The sequence below is a fragment of the Motacilla alba genome, chromosome 1A (genome assembly GCF_015832195.1).
Source record: "Motacilla alba alba isolate MOTALB_02 chromosome 1A, Motacilla_alba_V1.0_pri, whole genome shotgun sequence".
Taxonomy (NCBI): domain Eukaryota; kingdom Metazoa; phylum Chordata; class Aves; order Passeriformes; family Motacillidae; genus Motacilla; species Motacilla alba.
In genome coordinates this window covers 33,041,663-33,055,673 of record NC_052031.1, presented here as the reverse complement: position 1 = coordinate 33,055,673, position 14,011 = coordinate 33,041,663, and the positions used below count along the sequence as shown (strand labels likewise).

Sequence of the window (14,011 nt, the reverse complement as noted above, 5' to 3'; positions counted from 1 at the left end):
CCCTTGTGTGCTAAGCAACATTTTGTCATACTGAACTTGGAAGCTGACAAATTTGCTTCTGGTGCCATTGAATACTCTGCCATTCATTCTGTTAAAAAGTGGGTATATTTATAAAATCATTGATTATAATGCAGAAAGTGCAAACTTCTGTTTTGCTTTCATCCTTATTTCCCGTTCCCTCCCAGACCATGGGTAAAGGACAAGCAGACTGCTGGCTATGCAGTGACATTAGCACAGACATTTTGTAACAGAATGAACAGTAAGAAAAAATGAATAGGTATCCCAAATTCTGTCAGAGAAGGTCTAACACAAATTCGATTGGGCAAATGGACTACAAAACAAGGTTAACTGAAATAAGTCTGAGACCATTCAGTACAACTGAGTACCAACATTCACATCCACATTCGGCGTCATGTTTGTGACAATGCCGCCACCCCAACAGAAACCCTGATTTATGATGCTGCCTTATTTTCGTGCTGTAGTCACTGTGGTAAGGCTTCAGTTTTGAGTACTTCATATAGACACCCTGGGGGTTTTTTTTAGTGTATGAGACCTGACAGAGCTTGTGAAAAAGGCTTACGATTCAAGTGCCTTTTATATATGGAAGGCAGAAAGCTACAGCAACAAGAGAATCTCAAAGCAGATGGTTAAATGGCCTTGTGTAGCTGATTCTGCCACCACTGCTTCTCCCACCCTGTGTCTGGGGCACCCTGGGGAACACCAGGAGCAGCTAGGAGAGTATCTCTTACTAGAAATTTCTCTGGTTTTGAAGTGGTGGAGTACACATGTGTGTTAAGAAAAACTGTACACCACGCACTGCAAGACACAGCACACCTTGAGCTAGACTGGAGCACAGAGCCATGCCCCGTGTCTGCTGCCAGGGCAGCACTGGCAAAAGGATGAATGCCTCTGAAGATGTGCCTCAGCACAGCACCTCTGGGTGCTGACAGACTGGCCAGGTTGTGCTGGGAGCACAGGGCAAAGCCAGCACGAGGCATCCAGCTCTGCCTCTCCTTTCAGTGGGTACAAGTTAGTACCTCATTTAAGACATATCAAACTACTACAGTTTTGAGTGGGAAATACAGTGGATGGATGGGACACAGAGACCCAAGGGATTAATTTCTGGACTAAGAGGGATCATACTAAACTCGTAAACAGGTGTTCAGTGTGTCATCTAAACACTTGGCAATGTTTGAGAACAATTAGCAGGGGATTTAATTTCAATGTAACTCTCTGGTTCCCCCAAACATACACATGGAAGTCAGCTTAAACACAGCCTGCAACTCCTACCCCTCCCTTTCACCTATCTTTTAAAACCTGCTGCAGGGCTGATTTACCAAGTGGCAATAATCTGCTGCCTGTGCACTAGTACTCCCAACCTGCATCCCTGGAGATGAAACTTTGGTAGAAACCAACTTACCAGCTACATTTCTCCACTGCAGATGGAGCCTGGGCACTGCAGGGCTCCTGTGACATGCTTGCCTGCAACTTACCACATCCCACACTGAATCTTTCAGAAGAGGCTAAAACTTCTGCTAAGTTAAAGTTGAGCCTTTCTCTATATATTTCCTTGCTCTGCTGAGGCCTGGGTGTTTGTGATAGTCTCTTGAAAGTTCGTAGGTGCAAGGATACCTGGTACCCTGCAGTGGTGTGTCCCTGCCAGAAACCTGCTGGAGATAAGGCACTGAATGTATAATATTAACAGTAAGTCAGGGGAAAGCAAAGTAAAAGCAGTTCCTTAAGACACCCTGCAGTGAAGGATGCAGAAATGTGACATAAAACCAAATAAACAAGGAAGCAGAACAGAATTATTTATAAAGAAATTTATTTTATACTTGTGTACAGCAAATATATGAAAACAAATTTGATTTGAAAAATGTATATTTGATTTCTTAAAAGTATTGAACCCTCTTATGGAAAGGTTTTAGTTATTATAAAGGTACAGAAGGCTAAAATTATACTCAAATAATATATGTGTGTGTACGTATATATATATAAAAAACATGTGCAATTTTATATATATATATATAATATATAAATAACGTGTGACTTACATGATCTTTAAGGTATCTTATTTAAACATCTGAGTAAAATAGAGATATTAGAAAATATAGTTTGCTATTTCTAAACAGTTTGCATTCAATTTTTATAAGCATCTAGAGAGTGCAAAATTTAAACATACAGAAATATTCCATTATTCTATACATTGTGCTCAGCTCCCATGTTTCCTCTGTCATGATCATCACCAGACTGAGCCAAATTTCGAGGGTTCAATACTAGCCCTTACTAGCATCTTCTAAGAGCAATAAAAGGAAATCTATCTTACCTTGCACTGCACTGTGCTATAGCTTGTGCACAAGAACAATGCATTTCCTATATTAAATGATCTAACTCCCAGAGATCACATACACCTCACCATATTGATTCATTTCATTGCATTCCATATCCTGCAAAAATAAATCTCCTGTAGGACAGCATACATTACTGTGTTCTGAAGCTTAAGTAATATATTTCTTTAACATAAGGCAGGAATATACTGAAATTTGATAATACTTAAACCGAACGGCAATCTGAAATTAAACCACATTTACGTACCACATTTTTATAGATGCTGCCTTTTTAATATTTTTTCATGTCTTTCTAATGTTGCTAAAAAAAAGGCAATTATGACCATTCCACATGCTTTCACAGTAGCTATATTTTAACTGAAGGGTGTTTGAACTTTAGATAATATGTTTATTATCACTGACATAAAAACCTCAATCCTGCTTCCATAAAAATCAGTGGTTGCTTTGTTCCTACTAAAAATAAAATTGGATCCAAACATGTTAGTCACAAAGTTTGCTAGTAGAAATAAATACCGTATTCATTAAGCCTCTCAGTGTTTAAAGGCAAAGTGGTAGCAAATCTGTGTAGTATAGCTTAAAGAATAGTATTATGCACAATTCTAAGTGTTATTCAAAAAAATCGAAAAGCAGCTGTGAAAAATATCTCATGAGACAGTGAATTTTGCTACATGAAAATTTCTGGAACTGTGACAGACTTTTTTCAAATTAATTTCTTACACCAACACTGTCACTCATGCCACTACATCACCATTGCACAAATTAAAGACTGGATCTTGTATGCAGTATGCATCCAGTCCAGCTAATCTTTAAAACTGGATATGTCAGGAGGGTCTCCCTCTTTCTACTGCATTCATTCCTAAACTTCTCTCTAGCAGAAACTGTCATGTTTCTCAATTCATGTAGCAACCGACAAGATAAAGAGCCTAGTGTCATCCTTCATCTACTTCACTTTGCAAGTTTATCTCTGCACTTGCCCATATAATTACCCCCTGCAGATTTCAACTTTATTTCAGATTTGCTTTACACTTGTTGAATAGGCCTCACAAACAGACAACGACTCATTAGTAGCCTGCAAAAGTGACCCTTACTAGTTGAAACCTTGATTTAAATACTAAACAAAGGGGAAACACAGATGCTGAGACAATGTTTACATCCTCTCAGCCACATCCTTGAAATTTTGGCAGTAAATTAGCCAAAGGATGCTTTTAACATCTCATCCATCTCTTTCAGTTGGGAAGGAACAGCCATAACTACAAGTTTTTGCAAGGTGCGGCTGACGCTGGGAGATGGTTGGATACATATGACCAAAGGCTGCATGCCTCACAAGTCAGAACAAAGCAGAGATGTGCTAGGAATTCAGGATTTTCTTATGCCCAGAAGTTTCCTATAGACTGGAGATAAACACAAGTCCCATTTCCCACTCAAAAAGGAATAGTGTGTAAACCTAGAGTAACACAGCATTAAGAAGAAACTAATAACTAATGATGTCAAAGCCTCTCAATTTAAAGATTCCCCAAAGCAATCTCAAAGAAAAGAAAAAAAAAGAAAACCTGTGGACTCAGTCAATACATTTTTCAATCCAATTATACAGTAAATGCACTGGCAGGAAAGGCCTCAGTTCTGAAAAGGTGAGGAAGAAGAAGGATGGTGCAAAATGCTTTTTCATACATTTGAGCATTCTTAGGATATAAGAAAGCAGGCAACTCGAAAACTAGAGAACATTCCTTGTAAGCTGTGTGGGATCAACGCAGTTTTCTGCAGGCTTTGCTTCATCCTACAGCTCAGCTTTGCCTGTTGGGGCAGGACTGTCATTAACACTGCCTTCTCCAGGGTTGTTCTTGTCTGCCGGCTTGAAAGATAATGAAGCAGAGTTTGTGCAGTACCGTTTGCCAGTTGGGCGAGGACCATCATCAAAAATGTGCCCCAGGTGAGCCCCACACTGAAACAAAACACAACAGAGTATCACTGTGCCTGTGTGCCACTCGCTCGCTGGTGGCGTCGCTGCGCTGTTAAGCAATGACTAGCGGCTGCTTCCAAGGAAGCCACTGGTGCCGACATCGCCCTTTCAAGTGGGATTTACAATCTCCATTTATCTACAGTAGTGATCCAGGAAGCTGATCTTCTGAGATACCACAGGCGCCAAAGACTACAAGCCCAAATTTCCAGGGTGTTTCCTGCCACACCACTGCGTATGCTTGGTTGGCCCACCATGTCTGAGGAGCTGCCTGTTTCTGTAATGACTTCATGGCAGGAGCACAGCTAAAAACACAGTGGTGAGGACAGCACCGCCCATGTTTCACTTACTGCTGTAAGGATATCTGTGTAAGAAAGGGACAGCCTCAGCTCTGGGCTTTAGTCAGCCTGCAACCATCTGCTACACCCCTTGTAAAAAAATTTAAACCCTTTGGTGATCCTGGCAAGGACCTAAAGCACTAAAGATATTCTTTGGAGTGTGCTCTCACATTTCTTTTTTTTTTTTTCCCTTTCTATAGCCTGGCACTCTTGTGAGCATCAAGGTCCTTCTGGGTGCACTTCTTGCCCCTGGAGGAGCTCAACCTACTCATCTCATAATAATTTCTATAGTACACACAAGATAGGGACAGGTGAGTGAAAAAAGACCTGTAGTGCAATGTGTAAAATATTTCTTAACTAATAATCTTTGTTTGGGAGTATTATAAATGATGCTGAATTTTGCTTTTTGTAAGGAATATGAAAGTACAAATGGTCTGCTGCCACTTTTGCACTGTATCAATCAGATCCAAATACTTGCAGTGCTATTGAGGGTGAACACTACTGATCTTGTCTGTAAGAAAGGTAACAGTCCTTTGCTTTACAAGGACTGCTTTACAAATACAATATTTTGAGGAAGCTAACTCTGCTGATCCTTATTCAAAAATTAGGATTACTATCACTGCACATTATGGCTGATAATTTATCTGGATAAGAACTTCTTGTAATTAGTCACTTGAATTCCACAAGTTCATTTTTACAGCCTGCCATGAGAAACAAAAAAATAAAACCGTGCACTGGAGAAATATTTATCTTGAACAGGAAAGTCATGCTGCTTTACCAAAGAGCCTTGGCCTTTCAAGTCAATAGCAAATCTCAGTGAGAGGTGGAATGATGTAATTGAGATCACAGACCTGCTCATGGGCTCACAGTCAGACAGCAAAAATTAAAGACTGCAAATTATTCTTAACATTTAATTAATTCATAGTATTCCAAATACATAGAGGCAATAGTGACTATTCCAAACTCTGAATGAATTAGTGATGGCAAATCTCTACCCTGCAGTTAATGTGTTGCTAATGTTCTCCTGCTGTTATGGCCTTTAATTCACCAAAGCAGCAGGAAAGGTGTCTGTAGAAGCAAGTTTTGCCTCCAGGTTAAACTTTCTCGATAGACTGAAAGTCTGGGGGAGGCTCTCACACCAGCTAGGTGGGACAGAAACTCTGCTCATTTAATGACGGCTGAAACAATAATCTTCACTGCTTTCAGGAGCAGGGCAGGTAGACATGTGAAGCTTCAGTGCTCCCACCTGTTGGTTGCACCCATGCAGACACATCCCACATCCCACATCCCACATCCCACAGCAGGCTCCCTGCTCCTGAAGAAGTGTCACTGAGACAGCCATGGCAGTCCAGCAAGGATCCAAATAACAACCAAGGGCTTCCAGCCCGTGGTATCAACAGAATTAACTCCCACACACAATGGAAAGTGGCATGCATGACTGGGTTAAGCATCAGTTGCTCAGCTTTATAAGAAAGGAAGATAAAACAAGGGAAGTAAGTAAAAGGAAGTTGAAAAGCTGAATGGGACCTAGAGAAAATTAAGCTTCAAGTCTTCTTCCTGAAAGATTGCTGTCTTGTCATCCTTTCCTCCATTATCCACTGCTTATCCTTTTTATCATTTTCCTTTATATTGAAGGCCTTTTTTATGTTAGTGTATGCAAAAAAAAACCTGAGCTGTTTCTGAAAGTGCGGTATCTAACAATGAAGCATTTCACCTGACTGTAAGCATACCTTTGTGGGGGGGGGAAAGTAAGTGTCCCAGAGAGTATTTTTCTAAATATTTTTCTAAATGCTCAGCATCCTAATTAAATCACATCTCATCTCAACTAAGAGTGCTTCAAAACCTCCTGGCTGGAAGTGTTAAACAGATCTTTTCCAGACTAACATTTAACAAAAGATAAATCATTCCCTTTCTACTGGACAGAAACAGAACAAGAGAAACTGCAGAGTAGAAGGTCTATAGAAATAACATATTCACACACAGACTACAAAGATAATCTATCAAAAAGGTTTTCCTCACAAAACCTGAGAAGCTGTATGAGAGTCCAAGGCAGTCTCATTACACCTTTTTGTGATGGCAGAATCCCTCCAGATTTGAATTACTGCAAAATTTGTTACCTTTTGAGATTATCCCCCACCAAAAATTTGTGTGGCGATTCTCTGTACAGAGGACTCTATAACTCATCTGCCCTGAACAGAAATGTATTTCAGTCCTTTGTGTCACAGTATAAGAAACCTGGCACTCAGCTGAGAGTACAAAGGATGAATTGACTTTACTGCCCTCCCCACACATCATAGGTGCTGACCATTTTTCTAGGACATATATCCATGCCTGCAGAGCCTCTGAAAAAGAAACAATTATCATTGCAGCCTTGCACATAAATATATTGGGCAGAATGAACCAGAACAGTGAAATGGTTAAAGCATTCCAAGTATGTGCTTGGGAGCAGGAAAGGGGGGGTCACTGCTAACTGTCAGTATGCTTGGATCTCCCAAGCCTCCTGGTTCTAATATACTGCTGGGAGGCATGGAAAGCAGCTTGCAGTCAGCTGCTGCAGTTGAGAGCTCAGGCTATTGGTGTGCAAACACTACTCTTGTGACTGTGGAATTTTATTGATTTGCACAGGAAAAACAGTAGGTAGGGAGACCACAGGGAAAGGGATGCTTGAACAGGACAGAGGGAAAAAAGAGATGCAACTAGTTTTACAGTATTCCTCAACTGCATTTGTATTAACTTCTACCTGCCACTAACCTTTTAAATACACCCAGTGTGTGTTCCAAAAACTGTGAAAGTTATTTCTAGGATAATCCCACGCATGTATTTGATTATTACAGTGATTTCTCCCCTGTTTTTGCTTTCTATAATGAAGAACATTTAAAAATATTTCTTTTATTCTCTCAGACAGGTGGGAAGGACTTTCAAAGAAAAATCAACTACTTTTTCATCTGCAAAGGATTAATAAGGTTTTGGGTGTGGGAGATGGTATTTCCCTTTGGTTCTACCAAAGTCTGTCATATCAACCCCACTGCTTTGCAGATTGCAGTAAAACTGCTTTTTTTTTTTTTTATAGCTGCATATGTGATTCACACTCCAGGGGCAGATACACAATGTAGCAGTATTAGCTGTGCTGAGCACTGTCTGCAAAGATGCTCACCACCCCTCAAGCTATTTTCCTGTGTGACTCGATCATCTGCGGAGTTATTGCCCCAGGAAGCTGGAATAGCTGGTAGGAAGTTGCTATTGGATTATACAACAAATATGACCTTGGTCATATTTTTTTCTTCAAATTCGGATTTTAGTTTTGCTTTGATTTTATGGTGTCTGCATTTGACTGCTGCTAATATTGCTAGTCTCAGGTCTTTTAACACTACTTTGTTTGGTAACAGGTAAATGACATTCCCAGATTTCTTGGCTGACTACAGGCTTCCTTGGGCTTCTCCAGGAGCTCTGGCCATCTCCTGAAGTGTGTCAGCAGATACAGGCTCAGCAAGTTGGCAATAAGCAGATTTTAGCACTGTCCAGGCCTCCTAAGCAGAGCTAAAGAGACTGGACTTAATTTTTGATTATGCCAGTAACCACTGCTGAAGCATGATGTTCCCAATTTGCAGTCTCATTGCTACCTTGCTAGCAAATTTAGGGAAGCGGATATTCCCACAAAGTGTTGTATGGATCTTCTACAGCATATCATCCATGAAAAAACTTCAGAATTTCCTACTACATGACAAACTAGCAGGCACTCTAATTCGGTCATTAACATATTGGGCCAAATGCTCTATGCAGACTGAAGTTAATGGATGCTCTTGAGAAGTTCCTCCACTCACTCTGAGCCTTATTTAATGAGGTCTGACTGACTAGTAAGGATGCATATTGTCAGGGATAAAATCACCTACCCCCTCAACAACACTGGAAGAACAGCAAATTATCACTGCCCAAATGAAGCTGCTGCTTCTCTCAGGAAGAGTTTGAGAATGTGGAGCGAGAGGACTGCAAGCTGCTGGCTACAGCTGCTGAACACCAATGCAGCAGCTTCTCCCTTTGCTAGGTAATGATTATGCCATTCCCTCCACAGAAAGGAGGGCAGCACAAAAGATGAGAGAAAGTAGAACAAGACAGATTAACGGAAAATTTGGGCATGTTTTGAATGACTACTGACTTCATTATTTCAGCAGATGGGATTATTTGAGGCAGCTATTAGGACTGTGCTGGGAATGAACTGGGAACTAGTTAGCATGGATGCACAGTAATGTAGAGTGATGGAATCAGCACACAGACAGTCGCTCCACTGCTTTCGACTTCTCTCAACTGCTCACATGTGGAGTCAGTCGGACAGGCTCAGGCTCAGGAGCTCCTTTGAAGGGACCCTCTTCAGGAAGACTATTTTTGTACACTCAGCACTGAGTCCAACCATTTACATCTGCTCTGTTAAATCTCACATGAGACAACAACGTGCATTCCAACGATCCCTTTGTGCCTTCAGCTCGTTCTACCCAGCTTTTATGCCTACGACCCATTGTGCTCTCTCACAATTATTACCATTTAATAGAACTGAAAGGTTTGCAAATCTCAAGGAAAGTACACCACACTGTAATGGTTTTTGCAGCCTTTGCCATTGGAATGGTCTGTGTGTGCTATAAACTAACCTGACTGCAGGATATCTCAATCCGATGCATCCCATAGGAGAAATCATCGTTGAAAGCAATTGCATCAGGACTGATCACATCATAAAAGGAAGGCCAACCTGGAAAAGAGGAACAAGATAGGTAAAAAAAGAGGGTGTCTTTCTGACAGACAGCATTGCAAAAAGCAGGACAGAATCACACTTTGAAAAATGTTTATCTCACTCCAGAGCATGGAAATAATGAAATGGAGATTTTTTTACCCTAAATCACTTAGGCACTTTGGAAAACTTTTCCCCCAAGTACAGTTGTTTACAGGAAAGTACTTAGCTGCCCCTAGCTGCCCAACCTCCATCTCCACAGGGATTCCTGCACCCCACCACAAGCAGTGATAGCAGTTTATCTTAGGGACAAAGGTCCCTGGTAAGCCGATTCAGATTTAACCACAAGTTAAAAAGAACCCCACGAATTCCACCCTGAATATAAACAGCAAGGCTTTATGGAACAGAAATGCTTTTGCTTTTGCAGTATAAAGATACTTAAAAAATTAATTGGGAAATTGCAATTTAGAGCCCCAAAACATGCCTTAACCTTTGCCTTCTCCAAGGCAAACCCAAAAGGGTGTGTTCAGGCACTGAACCATCACACATTAGAGGCAGTGAGACGATTACTGTGGTGTCTCATGTCAAAACTGTTATGAGTCCTTCAGATCAGACATGGACAGGTGGAACCATAACTATGCCTGTGTTAGACACTAGTGGAGGATCTGTATGTGGTCTGCATCCAGGATAAAACAACTGCACTCACTAATGTACACGTTCAAATCAGCTGATAGCTGAGCACTGAGTTGCATGACCTGACACCAGATGATGATATGTGTACCTGACCTACCAGTAATGGCCACTTACCAAAATAATGACCTTCCACGCTTTAACTATTCCAAAGTCTCCCTCTCTCCAGAACACAGATAAACAACAAGGCAGTGGTGACCCGGGAGACACCCATTACATAATAACTTCTTAGTCACTCCTCAAAAGCCATCATAATGCTCCATTTCCTGAAGCAGGGCTCCCACATCACCAACTGACAGGCTTTAAGGTCATGTCAGCATCTACCAGTGCACATCTGAAATCTCACCAGCTATCTGTCCTTCTCATTCAGTCTCTCGCCAAATATAACACGCATAGGCAGCTCTTGCTCTCTCCCTGTATTACCCATATGCCCAAGAATAAAGAATTTCCTAGTTTCTTGTCCTAATATTTGTTGAGCATTTGCTACTGATGATTTCATAAAATGACTTGCAATAAGCTATTAAGAAACACAGCAGTAGCTGTGAATCACTGCATGCAGATGAATGGTGTATACAGCTTTCCATTAGAAAAGTGAGTAAAATTTTCTATACAGTAAAAAGAGAGTGGAAACTATCAACTTTTCTGAATATGGGTAGAGAAAATGTGTAAACTGGAAAAAGACCTGTATGTCTTCAGTTGTATCCTAGATTATTAAATATGGAAGAAGATTTATTAGGATGTAAGCGTAACAAGGTATTTTTTTAAACAAAGAAATGCTCAGAAATGTGTTTCTCTTCTTTTTCAAAACACACATATAGCAGCATTTCTAAGCTACCTGAAGGGCATTGCAAGTCATAAGTCCTATGCTCACAAGGTGCCTCCTACCACCACAATTGTTTCCACCCCAGAACTTCCTGCAGAAACAAGAAGAGTCATCACCCTCTCTCCAATTATTACAAATGGATGAGTTACAGACAGCAGGCAGACTGAGGAGCAAGCACCCTGAACAGGGATAATATCCCGCAAAACAGGAACTCAAAACAATGTAGCAATGCTAATTGTAAAAAAACAATTTATAAATCCTTCCCCTCATGCAAAATGTTGCTGTCAAACAACTACCTTCACAAACAGAAAAGGAGTAAACACATGACAAGTTTTGTAAAAGGGGTTATCCTGTTGACAGAAAAATTGATGTTTCCTAATTGGTGGCTCCTTTCCAACACCATTTGTCATCTTCTTAGCTGGGTCTCTGTCTAATGAAAATTGAGCTAGTCAGAATATTTTTAATGAAGCCTTTTTTTGGCTTGTTTCTTTGTTTTTTAATTTAATAGTTTTGCAAAGCAGACATACCAGTTTGCCCTTGTGTGATGGCAGAGGAGTTTCAAAGAGACAGCTCTTTGGAACAACCATCTGATCACGTGAAAGCCTTTAGAGCAGGCAAACTTCAGGGCTGCAGAAATTCTCAAAGAAAACCATGCCTCCTTCATTATAGCAATGACAGGGAAGCTTCAAAGATTGCAACACAGAGATTGAAGCAATCTGTGTCTTGCTGAGAAAATTATCTTGTGAGAAGAGTTTGGAGGAGTTGTGTTTATGTCAGTTTTGACATTAAGAAAGACCATCCATTCTTCTTTCTCTGGACCTCTCCTTTCGGTCTTCCCATTCACCAGAGAAAAATTATTTGCTTTGGATGCACTCCATACACTTCTAGAAATGAAGTCATCTGAAACCTATACAAACAGGCAAGCTTCTTCTAAAGTAGTCTTTGTACCCAACTGGGATGACTTCAGATTAGACTGTCAGTTCATGCTACATGTGACACATGTTACAAAGGTTCCACCACTGCCACATATGATCCCCAAGAGACTAGGAAACAGATCTCCACAGTGTGTATTTTTAACTCCCTGCCAAGCTATCTCTTCTCGAGTTACATGGCAGGCCAGGCACCAGCGCTCCCAGGACAAATCACGAACTCTGGGAGGGTTAACTGAAAACTGAGCAAATCTTGGAACAGAAAATGTCCTGAAGGGCACAGTGACACACACTGTCATTCTGTTGACCTTGAGAGGAAGATGAGTGAATTGCTCATTGAGTTGATGAGCCAGACTGACCAGAAAATCATTCCATTTTGCAGTCTCATTTCCTCTCCTGAAGTAGAGTGGGAAACCCATCTGACAGCTTGCTAAGCCTTCTTGCACCATTTTGTCTGCTTCAAAAGCTGCCAGGAACAAGCTCTAGCAGCAGTAGTCTGCTTGCCTGCATATCAGGCACCTCCCAGTGGTGTAGAAAGCCAGCCTTAAAACTTCTGTCTATATAAGAGGTAAATGGCCCAGCAGTGGCCTCCACTTTGCAGGCCTCAGGCCACTTCACCTGTCTCCCTGGCTGCTCCTTCTGGCCGTAAGGCTGCAATATGGTTGGCTACCTTTACATTTTAGGCTGCTCTAAGCTGGCCATTAAATCTTCAGCTCACCTTTGAAGGCTATCTGGCTACTTGTTAAGAGCATGCTCCTGTAGGGACAGGGGTGAAGATGACCATTTTGAATCTCTTGTGCTTCTGCTAAGCTGAGAGAAACAGTAACCATTATCACAGCAGAGGCTGAGCATTGGTGGAGACCCTTTGCAAATCCAGGTTCCAAGACCCAACCCTCCTTGGGTGAAGGCCCTCTGTCAAGTCTAGCCCATATCTGATGGGCAGCAGGAGCTGGGCCATCTTTTTGAAGCATAGTTAAACATACCAGCTAGGAAGAAATAGCCTCTGGACGAAAGGGCCAAAGGGTAATTGCAAGAGAGAAGATGAGGGTGGGAGGAGTTTACCAGATGAATGAACAACTTCAAATGACATTCACACTTTTGTGTGTGTGAACAGCAACTAAGATTTGTGAATACATTTATCCTTGAATGCAAAGTTTAGTTTGAGGGACAGTATGACACAATAATCACCAGCAATTTTTATTGCTTTATAGACATTTTAAATGGGTTCATTCTTAGATTCACAAACACTTTGCACCACACTGGCAATATAAATAGGATTTAAAATAGGAGTCTGCCATGTTTGTGTTCACTCCAACAACCCTTTGCATGGGCATCAGGCCACCATGTCCTAAGGGCCAGTTTCTGGTAAGTTAATAAGCAAGCCACAAGAGATGAGTAGTTTTTCAAATATACAGCAATTATAATTTCTTAGATCTAAAATACATTTAATAAAGCAATGAAAGTTTCTTCTCTCAAATATTTAAGTGAGAAGCATGTGTAAACTGAGCATTACTGACAGATCTTTTCCGCTCCATCCTGCATGAGTAACAGAGAGGATCTTATGCTGCTGGGAGTCACACATAGAGTCATGTCCTATTCTTTCTTTTTCGAGGACAGAGCCCAAATATTTTGGAAAAGGTGTACAGCATTTCTAAAATTCACACTACATGCCCTCACCAAAACTGAATCTTTTGTGTTTTGTAATGCTTTCCCTATTGTGGAAAAGAGAAGACAGTAGTTTACGCTTCTTTGTCAAAGAATGCTTTCTTACCTGGTACTGCCCAGGGAAGCTACACAGAAGGACAGGGAGGAACAGAAACACTGTGTCTGGTAACCAAGGTTGGAAGCTGCTTTTGCTACTCTGGGCAGAGGGCTTAAAATCATTCAGAAGAGGCCATCTTCTTTCTCACTTCCAGACCTCCAATTCCAGGTACCTGATTGAGTCTGTATTTCTAAGAAGCTACTCACGGTGGGCACCTATACTGGCAGCTGGCACAAGGTGGGTACCAGGACAACACTGCTCCAAGCACACAGCAGTCCCAGACAGCTGACAAACTGGACAGTCAAACTAAGATGCCAAAATAGCTATAATGTCAGAGGAAGCCAGCAAACACAAACAGTGTGCCCATAGTTCAGCCCCCATTTTGCTCTCCTGATACAAATATGAAACCCCAGCAGGAGTAGATTGTTTCTTTCACATTAATCCAGGAAG

At 41.2% G+C, this 14,011-nt stretch overlaps 1 protein-coding gene across 10 annotated transcripts in view; it reads right to left on the bottom strand.

Moving 5' to 3' along the window:
• Window positions 1-14,011, bottom strand: part of MSRB3 (methionine sulfoxide reductase B3) — a 102,812-nt gene that overhangs the window by 20,360 nt on the left and 68,441 nt on the right. For 7 of the 10 annotated variants that reach the window (XM_038155590.1, XM_038155587.1, XM_038155595.1 and 4 more), the window contains 2 exons: window positions 9,281-9,378; window positions 1,806-4,287 (listed from right to left, as the gene is read on the bottom strand). In XM_038155590.1, coding sequence (XP_038011518.1) covers window positions 4,123-4,287; window positions 9,281-9,378 — 263 coding nt within the window. In that variant the 3' untranslated portion in view covers window positions 1,806-4,122. Of the gene's footprint in view, window positions 1-1,805; window positions 4,288-9,280; window positions 9,379-14,011 lie in introns of those variants that run through there. The other 3 variants (XR_005259211.1, XR_005259212.1, XM_038155589.1) reach the window with 1 other exon arrangement.